The sequence below is a fragment of the Apodemus sylvaticus genome, chromosome 6, assembly GCF_947179515.1.
Source record: "Apodemus sylvaticus chromosome 6, mApoSyl1.1, whole genome shotgun sequence".
NCBI classification, from domain to species: domain Eukaryota; kingdom Metazoa; phylum Chordata; class Mammalia; order Rodentia; family Muridae; genus Apodemus; species Apodemus sylvaticus.
In genome coordinates, this window is record NC_067477.1 from 136852828 (window position 1) to 136872367 (window position 19540).

The following is a 19540-nucleotide window of genomic DNA, read 5'->3' on the forward strand; positions in this document are numbered from 1 at the left end:
AAACCAAATGAGCATAGGAAAAACATCCCAAAGGAGAGGGACACCACACTCACGCTTTGTCTCCTACGTGGCCGGAGTTCTTTTAGCTGAGTAAGTCACTGTGAACAAAATCCATCTTTCAGCACACGTCCTGGCAGGGGATGTGTGGATACCTGATGCTGTCTGCCTCAGATGTACTGCTATGAACCTGATTTGAATAATCTGGGTCCTCAGTTTCTATGGCTCTTGAGCTGCCTGAGCTGCCTGTCTTTCAGCAGGCCTGATCTCTTTGTGAGTTCCCCTACCTCAGTCAAGTGCATGTCAAATTACATGACTTCACCATATGCCACGTTAAAGAAGATGGCAGGTTTCATAAAGAGAGATGACAGTAATGGATTCTAATGTGGCAGATACAGTTTTGAGAAATCCACATTACAAGTCATACTTAAAAGCAGACAGAGAGAACATGCAGGAGAAACGACGGCAGCAGTGGAAGCTCCCTTTAAAAATAGAAATGTTGGTTAGTATGTATAGAAAATGATGGGATGTACAAATAGTCATTGTACAATTCTCTTCGTAATTCTTAAGAAACAACAGGTAGTGAAAGGTTTGGACAATGGCATGTCACAACTCAAATAATCCCAACACACTTGACAAAAGGAAAGCACGTGTGACATTGTAAGCAGTAGCCAAGTGCCGAGACAGTGTGACAAGATGTACTGCTTGGTTTATAACATGGCCTTCATGATGCTCCTGTGGCAATATTTGGGCTGAATTTAGTCCCAGCAATGCAGGCAGATGCATTCAGACACTTGCCTGAGCTCCTTGAGGGAGCCATTGCTGAGCGGAGCAGAACGAAGTAGAGGGACGTCCCCGGGCGGAGGGCACAGAAAGGGAGTGCATACTCGCCATTCTGCCTAATCTAGTTCTTCATGGTTACTGCCTCTATTCCTGCTCGAGTTTCTGCCCTGACTTCTCTCATAGATTGCCTGTGATTGGGATGTGTAAGCCAAATAAACTTCTTCCTTCCCAAGTTATGGTGTTTCACAGCAATAGAAAGCAAAGTAGAATACCCAGGAAGGGAAAAGCTCAAATGAGGAATTGCCTACATTAGATCCATCTGTGGTCATGTTTATGGGGCACTGTCTTGACTGATGATTGATCTGAGAGGGCAAAGCCCATCATTGGCAACACCATCCCTAGGCCTGGGCTGTGGGGCACAGGCCTGGGAATGAGGCAGAGAGCAAGTCAGCACACTGCAGTCCTCCATTTCTGTTGCTCTGAGTTCCCTTAATAATAGACTGAGACCCAGAGTGTAAGAAAATAGACCCTTCCTCCCCACAAATTGGTTTTGCTCATAGTGTTTTGTCACAGCAACAGAAAACCAAACTAGAACAGCATTAACAAGACCCAGACGTTTAAAATACGGTGAACTGTTGGAGATGTTCTCACCAACTGACTTGCTCTGAGTTGTTAGTTTGAGCTGTTAATTGTGGCAAATTGTGGCAGTTGTGATAACTATGTGGTTGACACTGTGAGCGTGCTTAGATCTGTGAAAGGAGGCATTAGTGATCCCACTGAATGGAGATGGGCTCCAGGCTTTGCAGGCCCAACCAGACTGACAATGATTGGTTGGCTATGTTTGGAGCTGGGACTAACACTGAGGTGCCATCCCCAGTTACTGCTGTGTTGTGGGGTGTCATGGGTTCAGCCATAAATCTTGTCATATTTTACAGGGTTTTAGGAAAACCAATTGGCATGATCTTTTCCTAACCTGAGGAGTTCAAGTGAAGAGCAAAGCTGTTTGTTCTGTGTGGTTGGCTGGAACCATCATTACTCAGAATATTTTCAAAGTTGCTCAGCCAAGTGCTGCTCTCTGGGGCGGGGGCAGGTTGGGTGGGTTGGGGCTTGTCAAGGGGGCCTCTTGAGACTTAACGAAAAGCCACAGTGGCTGTGAAGGGACACACAAGGATAGTGCATCGTTTTAACCTTATCCCCTCAGAGCCTTTCCTGTACCACAGGAAGTGTTTTGTTTTCATTAAATGAGCTCACAGGTGGTAAAGATCTGGGCGGGGGTGGGCCAGACCAGTTCCATCAAGAGCAAAATTACAAATCCAGCTAATACTGAAAAGAGAGGGCTTGCTTTCATTATTTTCTAATTAAGGAGTTGAACTTCATAGCTGGGAAAATAAGGCTTTCCTCAGCAAGTGTAATTCCCTTTATCCAGCCGGGTGCTCCACATGACCCTTCGCTTGCACAAGGGCCCATTCAGCTGAGAACAAGTGCTGAGCAAATGACTAATCACACCCCTTTGAGATGAAGGGCTGCCAACGGGGAGGGACACGGAGCACAATGGCCCAAGGGCACTCTGGGAGGAGTGGACCCCGGATCCCCATTAGCTTCAGAGGAGGGGCAATTACACACTACTGGTGTGCACTGCTCCTCTTGAAATCACAACCAACATCAGGTAATAGCTCTGCGAGAACAATACTATTCAACTCTTATGCATACATGCAGAATTCTCTCTACGGAGAAAGCTCTCTGGGAGCTCACAGTCCCCACGAATCTTCCCAACATATCTGGAAGGTCTCCACCCTCCCACTCCTATGTGACTCCATGTCCATTATATTCCCATACCTATGAGGGGTTACTCTTGGTTCCTGATTAAAGTTAGGTCTAAATTGCTGATAGTTTTATAATTTGATCTTTGAATAAAGGTCCAGCCTTAAGAGTTACCCTTGAGCAGGAAGAACTTCGCCCACACAGAAGAAGTCAATGCTGCCCATCCTCAGGACCCAGCAGTTTGTTGTGATGCTAGCATATGGCCCTGCAGCTGTCCCACACACTTCCACAGTTGGCAGTGTAGATTAAGAGCCTAAGGGATGCCGTGAAACACTGAACCCCACGCTGACCTCAGACTAGAAGTGACGCAGCAGACTTGTGTGGTGGGCGAGAATCTGGAGGGTGTACTCACAGTGTGATGGACTCCTTACTCATCCCTTGGAAAGCATTCCCTGGAATGGTGGTTATGTATAAGTTATCGCAGATTTCCCTTGGGGAAAGAAATGAGAAATATTTACTTCCCAATTTTTAGCTGCAAATAGGAAATGGTTATGCATAGCAATCAGCTTGATACTTACAGAATGAAATTAAATTCAGAGGAGGAGATCTTTGTAACATCTGGAAGGGTTCGGATGCCTGTGTTACAGATGCTCCTGTGATTCAGGGCAGGGTGGTGATGTGGGCAGAGAGTATAAGCGATTATCGTTAAGTTATAAATATGGAGGCGAGGAGGAAGGCACTCTGCAGACACTGCTTTCACATTAAACTTTAAAATATTGAGTTTGGCTTTATGAGTTACACTTTTAGCTGATGAAGACTATCAGAATTGAAAAGGTTCCATTGCTAGGAGAAGGTCCTATAAGGGCTCCTGTTTAGAGGTTTAGGGCTGAGACCACACTTCTGGGTCTTTGGTTTTGCATTTCTAGCCCATATTTCCTTTCAAGGAAAATATTTGCATTTTCCTGTTGGATAGCAGCCCATTTCCTCCTGATAATTGCTCTGCTCCATACTACTGATAGTTCCAGGAAGGAACCCTTTCCTTTGGAGCAGGTTTCAACTCAAACTTTGCAGGACGATTAATGTTTTGAGAAACCTATACCCTTCATTATTAGAAACTTTACTACTTTGTGGTACAGGAAGTTCTTCCTAGTATTTCATTTAAACCATTGAACACTCCTTTTGTGGATGGAGAGGCTCAAGGCTCCTGCTTTTTATTTAACCTTGAGAACGGTTCATGTGACAGATGAAATCGAAGAGCACTTCATTGTAAGAATGAGACTCCATCAGAGGCATGCAGGCTCTGGACTTCCACCAGTGGAGTTTTAAGCCCAGTAGACATGGGCTCCAGACAACAGATAGGAGCTGCCTGGCCCTATGATGACAATGACACCCAGTGGGTTTCTCTCCATGCTTATTTGTCTTCGTGTTACATGTAATTCATATGACTGAATATGCTACAGGGACGAAGGTGTTCAGAGTCAATTCATGCCTTGTCTACACTAGGGTTAGCAGGAGCTTCAGACTATAGTCTGGACTTGAATTGGGGAATAAATTTGGATAAAATGCTATTTAAGAAAGTCAATTGGCTAACAAGAGTCTGTGCTGGTCAAATCTGGGCCTGGGTTATCCTTAATGCCTTCTGAAGTGGTGGATGTTTATGTGCCCAAGGTACCTTGGAGGTCGGGAAACATCTTGGGCTTACAGTTATCCATAGAGAATTACACCACAGCTAACTACAGCTTCAGCATGGCTCCTTGGAGCAAGACTGACTGTGTAAGTCATAACAGACAGGTCCCTTCCCTCTGCATGGTTCCTCCAAGCAAGATCACCTGTGTATGTCACCACAGACAGGCCCCTTCCTCATCCTCTGCTTTCTTTTTTCTTTTTGTTTGGATGGTGGTGAAAGTGGTACCCCCCTGGGTCCTGAAACTTCGTTTATCGTGAAGTCGAGAGAAGGACATCTCTGTTAGGAGGGTGTAAACTTTTCTGTGTGGTAGGGACGACTTGTTATGGGGGAAGATCCATTGCCAGCACAGCTAAGACTGTAGTAAATTTTAGGAATCTTGCATTGCTGGTGGGGCTGGTTGCTGTTGGACTATGGTGGGACTTGATTTGTCATGCTAGCCAGTATCCTTGGTAGGATTTAATGGGAAACAGAAAATAAAGTTTGAGTTTACGTAGTACAGTGCCTACCTCAGACACTACTTAGAAAGTTTTCCCTTGATGAATGATGGAACTAATGAGATAAAAGAGAGGAGACTCTTGTGCCATCGGAATCTCTCCCCTCAACTTTGCTTGCTACCGCTCACCTTAGACGTTCTCCTTGGTCCTTTATGTGTTTCCCTTTATGTGTGAATCTCCCATTTCCATTTCCAATTCTGAAACCCACTGCAAAGGGGCAATGTTCTCCTCTGGTGTGTGGGGCAGAGGGAGTGTGGGAAGCCCCTTATATGTGTATAAAAGCTCCCAGAATAGTAAAAACAAGAAATACTGATTAAATTTAGAGCAGAATGCTAACAAGGAAAGACAAGCAAACACAGTGTTGACTGTTGGTCAAAACCTTCTTCAGAGTGCTGCAGAGATGGCTCAGTGGTGAGTAATTAGGAGTCTTTGCTGTTCTTCAAGGTGACCAGAATTCAGTTCCCAGCACCACACAGCAGCTCACAACTGCCTGTAACTCAAACTCCAGTGCATCCTATGCCTTCGGCTGTCCATTGTGGGTACCCCACTCGTGTACAAACCCACACTCAGACCTGCATATACACACATAATAAAAACGTTGAAACAAAATCTTGAAAACAACCCCCCTAAAACATCTCTAAACATTTTGACCATGTTCACAGATACCCATCTTCCCCTCCACAGATGTTTATACAGGAACATTTTCTCACAGGTATTTTAATCGAGGGAGGTTTATAAAAGCACCAGGTTCAATGTATAGCAGGTTTTTGGTGTTCTGGATCAGTCTGTGGAGAGAGAAGGGGGAATGGGCAGTGGTTTAGTGGTTTAGATGTGCAGATACACGGCACTGCTTACCAGGCATTCTTGACTAAAATCCCACCAATGATATCAACTACTTTTAATGCCTAACACAAGTTCCTGGAATGCTGGGATATCCTGAGGCTCCTGCCAGCTATTTCCAAGAAGCTGTGCCTTCCCTTCCAAAATGACAGGTGTAGGCATCTTAGCTGGGACTTTATCTGTGCATATCTCTACTTCTGCTCCTCCACACCAGATAACACCAAGGTCTAGGGCTCCTGGCCAAGTAGAGCTTGCCCATTGTGGAGCCTGCACACTAGTCATGATAGCAGGTGATGTTCCCAGGAGAATGAACAAATAAATATGACTCTTGGAGGCAAATCAGGTCTGCTCATACTAAATTGGTAAGTACACTAAGAAGTTATCCAGACAGGCGCACGTCCAGAGTAGCACAGGACAGATGCCTTGGGATTCAGATTTCTGGAATCTTATGTTCATTTTATAGATAATTTTCTATGGACGATTCCCATTCCCTAGTTTCCCTGAGCTAGTGTGCCTCTCATGATGATGATGATGATGATGATGATGATACCCTTTCCCATTGCTCTTAACAACTCTCTACTGGTTTATTTTCTTTCCCATCTGGTCTCCTTTATAATAGGAGTAGGTTCTAGGGAATCAATGTGACTGGTTTACACTAAAGTCTCTGCCAATGTTGATGGTTAAAGTTGAATAACTTATCATTCAGTTGAAGAGTAACAGGACTTGAATGGGATCTAGTTTTTCTGATTCCAAGTATAACACTCATACTATAGTGACTATTGACACTTGGAGCATGGTCATAAGGTTGGCATCTTTAGATGTGAGTTATTCTGTGGTAGTGATCTTCTAATAACTGAGTCAAGCAATCATCAATCAGACAAGCAAGAGGTAGAGACTGTTCCCTTGTAAAGATCCTTTGAGGACTTTTACTCATACAGTCACACATCCTATGAACATTTATTGTCTATTTGTATCAAGCACTGCCCTAGTTATGCAAGATACCACCGTGGGCAAAGCACACAGACTGCACGAGGCTTCTGTGCCAGTCTCAGGGCCTCCTTGATAAGCCCACAGACATCCCCAGGAGAGGGCTTCAGTTTTCTTTCAGTTGATGTCTTGCTTTGTTTACCACTTGCTGTCCTGATGATGCTTTAGCATTATCTGGGAAGCCTGTTAATGTTGCAGAATTTTAGGTCTGGAATTGCACAGTCATCTACCAAAGAATGAACCCTATGTACAATGCACAGTAAGTCCAGACAATTTCTTTGAAGTTTCAGTACCCATGGTTTGGCTTTTTCTGTAATTGTTTGGTGAATTACTCTCAGTTCTACGGCTATTCTGTCATGTCCTTGTAGATATTTGAATTTCAGCTCCTCTCTGTTCCAGCAGCTCTTGGGCCAAGACATGCAATAGAGCAGCTGCTCCTGTGCCTATTAATCAATCCGCTTAGACAGTTACTCACTGGACCATTGACGGGGTCCTTCTGCTGTAATGGAAAGCACACAAGCTTTAGAGAAAGATGGGGTTGGAGTTCAATGCCAGCCCAGCCAGTGTCTAAAGCATCCACATACTCTCTCAGCTTCCATTCTGCTCTCTGGACAGAATGGTAATTGTCTAACTGTGCTGGGCAGCTGTAAGAGCAGTGATACAACCTATAGGAAACGCCAAGCATGACAGAGTACAAGGATTCGATGGATATCCCTTCCCTTCCTTTTGACTTGCCTACAGCGGAATTGAAGGGTCCTGTAGGAAGCTCCTGGTGGGAGCCCTCTGTGGTGGCATAAGAAGCCTGGTTTGTAAGTCATGTGACCTAGTGTCTAGTCCAGCTCTGATACTAACCTGCTGTATGCTATCAGGCAAGTGAGTTATTAACGTAGGGTCATCACTTGGAAGCTGATTGAGCAACTCATCTCTCATCTCAAACATGTAATTTTAAGACTAAATCTAACAATAATAATACTAATAAAGCCCAATGAGCCGAGTGTTCACAGGCTTAACACCAGCTTGTCATGGTTACTATTAACATAGCCCTCACCACCTGAAAGAAGGACTGGGCCTGAAGCCCCTGATGAGGCAGCTCAGGGTCTTTAAGCTTCTCTCCCACCTCCCACCTACTCCAAGTATTCTGTACCCCTCCCCCAACCCCGTGAGGCAAGAGCGACTTGCCAGAACTTCATAACGTCAATTTTAATTTCCAGCATTGTGTTGTTGATGTTTCAGAGTTTACACAGTTCCTAGGGAGAAGCAGTTGTCACCATGGCAACTTTCAGGCCACTGCAGTGAGAGAGATTAGTGCCTGCCCAGACCTAGTAATTGTTGCAGTCTTTGCCTCTTGGATTCCTAGCATTAGATGCTTGAACACAAATACCAAGTGGGTTCCCAGCAGCCAGGATAATAGTGTACAGCAATAAGCTATCTGTTAGCTGATGCTTACATTTCAGACAAATTGAGGAGGTTGTCAAAGGCGTTAGCTTCTATCCTTTCCAGGGAGTCACTCTGGGAGATTTCACTAGGGGAGAGGGAAAAAAAATACACATGAGAGACAGGTATGTGTCCTTGTGATTGATAATGATCTGTGTGTGTGTGTGTGTGTCCTCTGTGTCCTTTGAGAAGGAACGGGAATGTAGAAATTGTCCATACATCATTAAAGGCTAACATTTCCCTACAGGAGTATCACTTGATATCTACAACTCCAGCCCAATTAAAATATCGGTTTCGGTCACCCCCATTTATACAAAAGTCTGTTCTCTTGTTTGTCTGAATCATACATAGTTAGAAGTGCATAGGACCTTTAAAAAATGTCTGGAAAGCAATATGCTAATTACATGATGGTGCTAGGCTACAACTGAGATCTCTGAGGTACCCATGCATCACTTCAGCGAGGCTTTAATTTGGATTGAATTAGCTGTTTCATAACTTAACTCTTGATTTCTCAAAACCCATTTCTGAGGCTCTTTCAAGGTAGTTATTATAGAGGGTAGACTCAGGTTATGGATTCTGAGCATCCTTTTCATCTAGTGTCTCAGTCTGTAAACAAATTCACGACTAGGAATCCCTTCTATTCTCATCCGAGTCCCTGGTGACTTCATATTGCCTGGTACATGGCTATAGATTGAATGAATAAGGGGACAAGTAGACTACTGGTTAAATTTATTTCTTAAGAAAGGCACAAAAGTAAATGAATTGGTTTGGCATAGATCAAACCCAGGCATGATGGTAATGTCAAAATCCCCACAAAAGCCGCCATTTGCTGGCAGGTGAGAAGAGTCTCCAAGTGTGGGTTTGTGCATTCCTACGGTTAAAGCTCACAGAAGGCCTCAGACTCCAAGAGCACTTCAGCTCACAGAACGGCAGCGCCTAAGGCAACAGCATTGTGCTGGATGCCTCCTGGGCTGTTTCATCTCGTCCTTATCTGATATTTTGCTTATTTAACTGTGCCTGCTTTTAGTAGGAGGTCTCAGTGCATTAAAAATCATGAACACTCAACATCTAAACATCAAAGCAGAAGAACTCACACACAAACCCACAGCGAGTTTCCTGTAACTGTTTTTTTTTTTTAAGATTTATTTTATGTGTTGTATGTATTTCTCTCTGTGCATGTGAATGTGTGTGAAGATATCCTCAGAGGCCAGAAGATGGCATTAGACCCCCTGGAGCTGGAGTCACAGGTAGCCACAGAATGGGGATGCTGGGAACTGAACTCTACAGCCAGAGCAGGAAGTACTCTTGATAATGATAATATTTTTAATGTTATCATTGCTTGCTAATACCTTCAGGAACAGCAGAGATTTCCCAGAGAGCCAAGATGGTCACCACAGTCTTTCCAGGACATGGGAATCTGCTTTTACAGTCACTTGGATTGTTTAGTGATGGCTGGTGGGGAGGAACAGACCAGTCACTGAGCCAGTTTAGCTCAGGCTAATGTTAATGGGGATGCTACAGCATTCTCTTTCCTAAAGAGGCTTCTGTCTGAGTATGAGGTCTACAAGGCTCTAGATGCTGAGACCCAGGAACAAGAGGCCCTCAGAGGAACAGATCATACAGTACCACTGGGTCGCTTCATGCTTTTGGTTCACGCTTTTTATCAGCACAGCTAGAAATTCTATGCTTTTGTCCTGCACTTATTCTATTTTAGATATAATGATTATCTTATGATGCACAATAAACTTCTAACATGTTTTCATCAATGTGGGAATTATCAAAAAAGATTGACATTAGGGAATAGCTGCTGTAGCAGAGAGGGACTTTTATGATTGAAATCTATCTCCTTTCTACTTAAAAGAATATCATCACTTATCAAAATGCATTCAATTCTTTGAAGCAAGGTTAATTATCTGGATTTTAATGACTCTTGAAAATCATACCATTTCTTCAAAGGCTGCTAGATATTATTTGTATTATAAAGATAAAAATAATTGGATTTCCTAAACACAGTTTCTCTCCTAGAAAAATTATCCTCTTGCAACTACATTTTCTCTTAGAAAAAAATTCATTGTTTCAATTATAAATGGCTTTTGATATGCAGTATCTTACTTACATTTTTACGACCTCATTAAGTCCCCTGAAAGCTTGTGATGGGATTACTTTGACAGGGAGATAGGTGAGAGATCTGGAAAAGAAAAAGGTAAAAGCTTGAGGGTTGGGACTGGCTGGTTTTCAGGTTCATGAAGAGTAGTGTGTGTGTGTGTGTGTGTGTGGTATGTATATGTGTGTGTGTGTGGTGTGTAATGTGTATAGTATGTGTATAGTAAATAGTATATATAGTATGTGTATGTGTGTGTAGTATATATTGTGTGGTATATGTGTGGTATGTCTATGTGTGTATAGTGTGTATTGTGTGTGGTATGTGTGTGTATGTGTATATGTGTATGTATTATGTGTGGTATGTGTATGGTGTGTATATAGTGCATGTATGCAGTATGTGTGTAATGCGTGAATAGTGTATGTATAGTATCTGTATGTATAGTATATGCATATAGTGTGTATTATGCATGTGTGTGTTAGTGTATATGTGTATAGTATGTGTGTATGGTATATAAGTCTATGTGTGTATGGTGTATAAGTCTATGTGTATATGTGTGTATAGTGTGTGTGGTATGTGTATGTATGTAGCATGGGCATACAGCATGTGCATGTATAGAGTATGTGTATGTAGTGTGTATAGTATGTATGTATGTGAAGTGTGTGAATAGTGTATGTGTAGTATATGTATGTATAGTATATGCATATAGTGTGTATCATGTGTGTATTATGCATGTGTGTGTAGTGTATATGTGTATAGTAGGTGTGTATATGTATGTAGTATGTATATGGTGTGTATATAGCATGGGTGTGCAGTATGTACATGTAGTATGTATGTGTTTGTAGTGTGTATGTGTGTGGTATGTGTGTGTAGCATATATGTAGTATATTGTAATGTATATGTGTGTAATATGTGTGTTTTATAATATGTTTGGTATGTGTGCATAGTATGTATGTATAGTACAAATTTGTGTGTAGTGTGTATGTGTGTGTATTATGTGTGCAGTGTATGTGTGGTGTATGAGTGTAGTATGGGTGTGCAGTTTGTGCATGTAGTATGTATTGTGTGTGTAGTTTGTGTGTGTAGTGTATGTGTAGTGTGTATGTGTAGTGTGTATGTGTGTGTACAGTGTGTGTTTGTGTTCCCTTGCTACTATAAGATTAATAACTGGATTTTGGTTTAATAGTATATCAATAGATCATGCCAGGTGTCATTCTTTTTTGAATTAATTAACTTATTTATTCACTTTACGTCCTGATTGCTGCCCCCAGTCTTCCCCCTCACACAGCCCCTAACCTCACCTCCCTCTTCTCCTCTGAGAGGCTGGAGGCCCCTCTCTGGATATGCCCCCACCATAGCACATCAAATCTTTGCAGGGCTAGGGACATCTTCTCCCACTGAGGCCAAATAAGGCAGACCAGTTAGGTGGCCATATTCTAAAGATAGGCAACAATTTTAGGGATAGGCCCTGGTCCATTTGTTGGGAGCTCACATGAAGACTGAGCTGCACACCTGCTACATACGTGCAGGGGGTCTAGGTCCAGCCTGGGTATGCTCTTGGGTTGGTGGCTCAGTCTCTGAGATCCCCAGGGATCCAGGTGAGTTGACTCTGTTGGTCTTCTAGTGGAGTTCCTATGCCATTCAGGACCTTCAATTCCTTCCCCAACTCTGTTTCAGTTCTTCCTTAATACAACTGGACTAGCAATTCGTATTTTGTTGAGAGATTTCTTTGAGATAGGGCAGGACACCAAGTAAATAGTTACCAACAGTTCTGAAGTTTTAGTTTGGTTTTGAAAATGGGCAAGAAGCTTTTTGAAATTATGAGGAAATAAGTTGTCCAATGACAATCAGAAAGCATGTGAGTAGGAGAAAGAAAGCTGAATCCTCCTGTGGTTAATTCACGGGCATCGAAGGCCATTGGAGGGAGGTTTTTTGAAAGGTTTTTCCTTCAGACACTCAAAGCCACTGCCTAAGTATCCTTTCAGTTGTCCCAAAAGCTGTGTACTACTTGAGAATTGAGAAAAGAGTAACAGTCAGGCATAGCAAAGCCAGTGCTAAGTGGTGTGTGAGCATCAAGATAACTAGGACATGCTTCTTCAAGGAAAGGATCAATACTCAACATTTGTTGAGTACTCATAAGGGCTCAAGACTTCTGGGCCCAAGGCCCTGAAGGAAGTGAATCAAGACATTTCCCGTGTCTTAGTTAAGGTTTTACTGCTGTGAACAGACATCATGACCAAGGCAACTCTTAAAAGGACAACATTTAATTGAAGCTGGCTTACAGGTTCAGAGGTTCAGTCCATAATCATCAAGGTGGAAACATGGCAGCATCCAGGCAGGCATGGTGGAGGAGGAGCTGAGAGTTCTACATCTTCATCCAAAGGCTGCTAGTAGAAGACTGACTTCTAGGCAGCTAGAATGAGGGTCTTAAACCCCATGCCCACAGTGACACACCTACTCCAACAAGGCCATACCTCCACATAGTGCCATTCGTATGGCTGAGCATATACAGACCATCACATCCAGTGAACGCACTCCTGTGAGAGATAGCCTGGTTGCTCACAGGTCTGTACAGAGAGGATTGGTTGCCTTAGCCTCCAGGAAAGCACACTTTCTCTCTGGGAGCAGAGTTCAGTCAGCAGGTGACAGAGGGGACTTACTGCCTTCCTAATTAGCTGTGAGAGTTACATACAACCTCCTATGACTTTATTCCACATGACAGAAGGACAGTGGAGTGAAATGAGTGCTTCCTTTTGGTGACAAAAGACACTGGGTCACAAAGAGATGGACTAAGTGGACCAGGGCAGCAACCAAGCCGACTGACCCAGAAGGCCCTTTCCTCTGGGCAATATGGCACAGAAGTGTCCATTTGAATATTAGGCCCTTCTCTGTTAGCAAACAAACAGCACACCTTGCTTCTCTTGGAAGAATGTTCTATCTTCTCTGGTCTTCTCATGAAGCCACCCATCAGCAATTCCTTTCTTGTAGACAATGCAGAGGAATTTCAGAAGCTTCACTGCGGAAAAATGCTTTCACCCAAGTTTCTTAGAGACCACAAGACCGGAAGGAGCAATGCAACCAAGGGTCTTTGGCTCTTCTCTTGAGGACAGTCCCGCCAAGCACCTCTTCCCACCATTATTTAGTCAGAGCTCTCAGATACACAGGGGACAGTGGAGGAAGCAAGCTTCTCACTGTGGTGTGTTTGCTTCCTATATTTCTCCTGGAATCATGTCGGCTTGGCTTACTGATTAAAAACACAGTTTTATTGCTCTCTGTGCTGCCATGCCAATAAATTTCCGAAAGAGGAAGCCGTATTCTACTGTACCCCATGCAACATCAATAAAACTGACAGCCAAATTCGGATTCCAGAATCTTTATTGCTGCGGATAATGCAGCACAGAACATGTTTTGGAGAGTGCTTCTGTAAAAGCTTCAGCTGAACCCTTCAGAGCTGTTTATTCATGCAAATGGAGCTCACAGCCAAAGCCTCTGGGCAGACAGCCTTCTCTTCCAAATGGGAGCATGCTGTGGTTCCCACAGGAGCAGTTTGGTTTAGATTTGACCAGGGAGGTTGCCTGAGCTCTTGATTGATGTAGGGCTGAGGGCTGAAGAGCAAAGGTTGGGCTGAAGGGAAAGGAGCTGTGAATCATGCCCTGGCTGTCCCCAGTGCGAGATGACATGTCCCAGTTGATGTGGAGTCTGTAGAGACGGAGAAGCAGCTGTGAGGAGGATAAAGAGTCCCCAGCATCAGGACAGAAGGACATCCGAGTGACTAGCAGGTGGCTTTGTGCCTGTGACTAGGTCAACAGAGAGGCCTAGGGCCAGAGGATAAGGAGAGACATGAAGCAGGGAGGTGCCTGGTACTTTCACAACTGCTGTGTCCCTGTGCAACAGCATGAAGAACATGGTCCCATGGCTCCAAAACAGATTCAAAATGGTTTCCCACTGCCACATGCCACATAGTTCATTCCAAGATGCCATGTCTTCTTTTCTGATTTGTCTTCAAGTGAGAGCAGTTTCTGTGCGCTCAAGTGTCCGTTTCTCACCCCGGAAAGCACCCTTTCATGAGTGACCAACAATTTAAAAAAAAATATAGTGACTCATAGTTTTAGGGGCATTGTGACATTTTCCTCTAGGTATACAATGCATAATGGGCAGATGGAGTAATTGGTACATCTACCACCTCAGGCAGGCGCCATTTCTTTTGTTGGAAGTTGGCAAACATTCAAAATCCTCTCTCCTTGCTATTTTGAAGCAGTCAATTAATTGCTACCATAGTTAACCTACGGTGCTGTAGGAGGGTGGAATCCTTCTTCTTATCCAGGTGTGGTTTGTTGGCACCTGTTTGCAGCCGTCCTGTGCTGGTGCTCCCTTCCTGATGGATGTTGTTGGACTTCTTCCTCCCTTCTTCCTCCCTCCTGGCTGGGATGTGTTAAGAGCCATTTGAAAGCCTCCCTTTTTGATGGAAGCCTCAATTATTCATTCCATGGTGCCAAGAATTTTTAGCAATGGAAACAATTTTCCAAATAAGCCTTCTCTCATAAACACTAAAGACTAAACACTTAAAAATAAAAATAAAACACGTGAGCATACCTTAGTATTATTATCAATGCTGAGTAAAGAGAGCTGAAACCAGGGAAGGGGACTTAAAAAATTAAGTAAACTCAAAGACTTGTGTTGTCAATGATCATGCTATCACAATGAAGAACTATGCTCAATTAAGTCCTTGTACCTGAGAAGTAAAAGATGAAAAATTTGTTTCCATTCTTTTCCTTTCCATTCATTTGTATTTTGAAGTTAGACACACTTTCATTCCAAAAGAATCCCTGTAGACAAGTTAATATAAAGAAGATGTCTGGGACAAAGGGGGCAAGAGTCCAGTGTGAGGAAGATGGCGGCTCCTAAGGGAAGCATCCCCAAAGGAACGGATGCCATGCCCATAGCAGAGAAGGCAAAGGAAGAGCCCTTCTTGTTCTGTCAAAAGCAAGTGGATGACACCCCTAACTACATACTATTCCTAGAGGAGAGGGACTCATGGGTGGGGACAAGGAATGCCAGGAGCAGATGGGGTCTCATTCCTAGATGGCTTCAGGGGCTACCAGGCAGCTGCTAAGATAAAGAAGCAAAGCAGGAACTATCAGGGTGTAATGCGCATGGTGAAAACAGACCTTTTAGATATGTGAAAATAGCGTAGCCAGATCCCCACTACTCCCCGATAATCAGAACCCAGTGACATGACTCACTTGCTCAACCAGACTCAGTCCTACAACTCCAAGATGCCCACTGTACAGTATATAAGCAGAGACTAAGAGCAAAGACTAAGTAGATGAGCTCTGCACATCTGCAGAGACATCAGCTTGACCTGTCCTACGGAGAGACGGGCTTTTGGACGGGGACAGTGGGAGGACGAGACATAGCTACAAGTGGCCCTGGTTTAGATGGTGAATCTGCCAGGAAGCACCACTGGAGGGTTTTTATTTAATATGGTTTACAAGATTAGGATTCAGTTGTTGCACCCAGTGATTGAATTACTTGTTGATCCTGAACTAAGGTTGTGTGGTGTTTTTCTTCACGCAGCTACTCAACTGGGTTCCAGAGAGAAAGGTATGGCTGCAAAGCGTGGCCTTGCAAGAAGTATACTCCAAAAGGCCGTGAAAATTTGGAAGAGTGGGGCTGGTGTGGTAGTGACCCGCTAGTGGGAACTTAGAGAGTTGGGTGGCGAGATTTCAGAGCTCCGGGTCACTAGATGAGACCAGGTCGGCCACATCCCCCAGTGCCTGGCTAGCCAACCGGCCAGGACCTGCCGGTGTAGCGTGGACTGCTTTTGTAAAATTCCCACTACAGACCTTCAGCTAAGATACATCCTTGGGGAGACAGGCTTAGGGCTGTAGTTAGGAATTCTAAGTGTGAACCTTATGTGATGACCGCTCAGCATAAAAGAGTATGCTAACTACCTTCTTGCTCATGACACAGGAATACCGGGCCCATGAGAATTCTCCTTGCAACATGAAGTTTTCTCTGAGTGGATGGCGGAGGCACCACGAGATCTTGCTCAGACTTCACATTTCAGTCTTATACATTGTGACTTTTGGAGTTTTTAAATGAATCAACAATGCAGCGCAGGTGACACCTGAATTGTGAAGGAACCCCACTTGCCTGTGCCATACAGGTTATGACAAATACTCAGCTGGGGTGACAAGGCCTGCCTCAGTTTATCAGCTCTGGGGACTTTTCTACTCATTAATGCAGTCTGTGGGTCCCAAGTCACAAGTGGCCTACAGCTAAAGCTGAAGAAGTGGTCTCAACTCCTGAGGGTTGGAAATGAAGTCGTTCATAGTCCAAGGATCCTATAAATGGCCACGTGTCCTGGTTAGTTTTACTGTCAACTTGAGTCATCTGGAGACTAAGAAACACAGCTGAAGAGCTGCCTCTATCATACGGGCCTGTAGCCTTGTCTGTGAGAGATCATCTCGGTGAATAGTTGGTGTGCGAGGGCCCAGCCTACTGTGGGCTGCACCAACCCTAGGAAGGGGCTCCTGCACTGTGTAAAGGAGTCAGAGAGGGAGCAACCGAATAGTGTTCCTTCACGGTTTCTGCTCCAGGTTCCTGTCTGTGCTTCCTTCAGTGAGGGACTGTTACCTGAAAGTGCCATCTGAAATAAAACTTTCCTACCTCAAATTGTTTTTTGAGAATGAAACTAGAAAATTAGGATTCCAGTAAAGCAATGGGCATGTTTGAGGTGGGACACAGCCATCTCTGGATGCAGGGTTGCCCCCTAGTGCCCACTTCCATGCCTCTTTGGTGCTGGTTTTACCCAATTGCCTTCTCCTAGAGTCTGCATGGTAACCTCAGACCCCATCTACTCCTGTTATCCCCATTCCTGAGGGAACACTGCTGCCCCAGGACAGTTCCTAGCTCTGTGTAGGATGAATTCAGTAGTTCGTGCTGTTGAGTTCTGGTTGTCAAAGTAGGCCGCCAGGCACAGATGGAGGGTCCTAATTGGGCTGTATTCTGCCGTGGAGTTGGTTCTTTCAATTAATGTTCTGGCGGGCTGCCAAAATCATCCTGCGTGACACAGGCGTATTCCGTATCTGCCACGTCCATGGAATGGCGCTCCAGGCATATATCCTCACCCTCAGATTGTACCTCGTCCTCGTGAGCTGTGGAGGACGGTGCACACTACGCCTTTCTTATGGTGGGCATTCCAGAAGGACCGTCCTTCACCCAGAGCTCAAGATACACATTTTTTTAAAAACCTGGCCTACTACCTGCACCCTGTTTTCACCTAGCCTCAATTTCTTAGCAATGAGTGCACCATGTGGCAGAATTAAGCAACTGAAAATTCTTGTCAGATAAATTTGATTCCCTTGAAGAAAACAAGGCAGTTTATTGTGCCTTCGCTAGTCACACTGATGTCTCTTGGGCCCTCTCTTTTTTGTTTTGCGTTTAGCAGCATAGCCAGCCTTGGAAGGAGCTGGTTTGGTTTGTCCAGTTTACCAGCCTTGGGAGGAGCTGGTTTGTCCAGTTTACCAGCCTGTTAGTTAGCTCCCAGAGTAAGGTTAGTTTGGAGAGCTTCAGTGGGGCTCCAGTGCCCTGCCTTTAGGAAAGGAGATAGATTTAGAAATTCTTGGGTAAGAAAAGCTATCAATTGAGATACATTTGAATTATCAAAAGGTCTTTGTTCTACAGAAGGATTCACTGCATGCTGCCTTTAAGTAGCAAACTCTCTAGGTGAATAAAAAAATAGACTTCAGTTGACAGTTTTTAAAAAGACAGGTTCTGGTTGTATAAAGAAAATGATAGCTGTAGGGTTCTCACCTTCCCGAGGTTTCTCAGAGTGCAAGCTGTTTCCCCAGGCTGCCCCACCCCTGAGAGTGCTAGGCAGAGCCATGCCAGAGAGGCAGCAGGCTGAGGAGAAACCCAGCATCCATCTGAAGCCCCCAAAGCCTGGGGACAGCTTTTGGTCATCTTTTGGGAGTTCCAACCACTCCTCTGTCCAGTGTGGAGCAGGAGTGAAATACTTTTATTACCCACCTTCTAACTGTGTGAGAATGCTACGCACATTATTCAGTCAAGATAGCTATAAACACACATATATTTTCTACAGACCATTAGCTGTGACTAGACCTGCAACGTGAATTTTAAAAGGGAGAACTCAGAGGTCAGAGCTTTTGATTTTTTTAAAAAAACGTTTTGTACATAAACGTGTTGAAAGTGGGTGTATTTAAATTCAAGGAACAGTAATGCTCTTGTGTTTATTAAATAGGGTTTTATTCTACATTTAACAGACTCAGATCTCCCTGCTCTTTTTAGACTGTCTTAGTAATTACAACAAAGCTTGCTTTCATTTAGAATGATGTGCAAATAGTTTTTCTCCATTTAAATGATTTATATCTTTAATCTTTCTAAGGAATGGCACTATTAGAGTGACGTCATCACTGGGGGGTAGCTTCACTGTGGTCTCTAGGCTTTAGATTTTACCCGGAGCTAGCTGACTTGCATGCTAACTCAGCGTGAGGTATCAGTGGAGCATCTGCTAGTTAAGCGTTACATCAGGAAATCTTCGAGTGCCCCTGGGAATGATGGCCACATGATTATGTTAGTGATCTGACGCTTGCCGGGAACTTCTGCTGTGTTAGGTCTTGGAGCCAGAGTGAGGGCCTCCTTACAGGTTATTTGTCTCAAGTTCTTACTACACAGAGGCAGACTCAGTCTAAACAAAAGCTCAGTAACCTCCTGAAGCACATGGTAATTCAAGAACAGATCTCAATTCTGGACACCACATCTGTGGCTCAATGCAGTGCTCTACAAGAATCAAATCTCACAACTATACTGTCTTTTTGCTTTTCTTATGAAAAATCTCACCATCTGAATCATAGCCCTTGGTGTTTTTGAGGGCACACTCGCAGTCTTTAATTTGAAGGTGCAGCTGAATGCCTATTCTTCCTTGAAACCTTAGAACCCGTGGGAGTGGATTTCTCTCCTTTCTCTGTCCAGTTCTGGGCCACGTGACTTCATTGCTTTTACAAACACATTCTCCCTTCCATCACTGAACACCGAGTTTCTGCTGGTGTCTGCTCTGCCTAGTCTCTTATTCCAGCCTTTTTGTTCTCTAATCACTACTCCTGGTTGTTTTTTACTCTACATTGAACATTTTGGTGTGTCCTAAAAGGCTGCTTCTCCATTGCACTCAGATATGCCCTATTTCTCTGACAACTCCCATTAGACCACTCTAGTGCTCAAGAGTCTTCTGTGATGGCCCTTGGCCAACTTAACTATCCACAAATGCCTTAGACTGATTGTACTCATGTCTCTGTACTTTCTATTCTTTTTATACATAGATGTGTACCACTGTCCAATATGACAGCCAGTAGCCCACATGCGGCTGGTCTTCAATTGCCTGGAACCATGTGAATTGTAATGGCTTGCAAGTCTTAGAAACATAATAATCACTGA

The 19540-nt window shown here is 44.0% G+C and overlaps 1 protein-coding gene across 3 annotated transcripts in view; it reads right to left on the reverse strand.

Annotated features, from left to right (window-relative positions):
• The window catches only part of Lhcgr (luteinizing hormone/choriogonadotropin receptor), a 53353-nt gene that overhangs the window by 22516 nt on the left and 11297 nt on the right, over nucleotides 1-19540 (reverse strand). For all 3 annotated transcript variants that reach the window (XM_052186590.1, XM_052186591.1, XM_052186592.1), the window contains exons 2-6: nucleotides 10100-10171; nucleotides 7997-8071; nucleotides 5433-5507; nucleotides 3120-3194; nucleotides 2954-3031 (exon numbers count right to left, since the gene is read on the reverse strand). In XM_052186590.1, the coding sequence (XP_052042550.1) occupies nucleotides 2954-3031; nucleotides 3120-3194; nucleotides 5433-5507; nucleotides 7997-8071; nucleotides 10100-10171 (375 nt within the window). The remainder of the gene's footprint in view (nucleotides 1-2953; nucleotides 3032-3119; nucleotides 3195-5432; nucleotides 5508-7996; nucleotides 8072-10099; nucleotides 10172-19540) is intronic.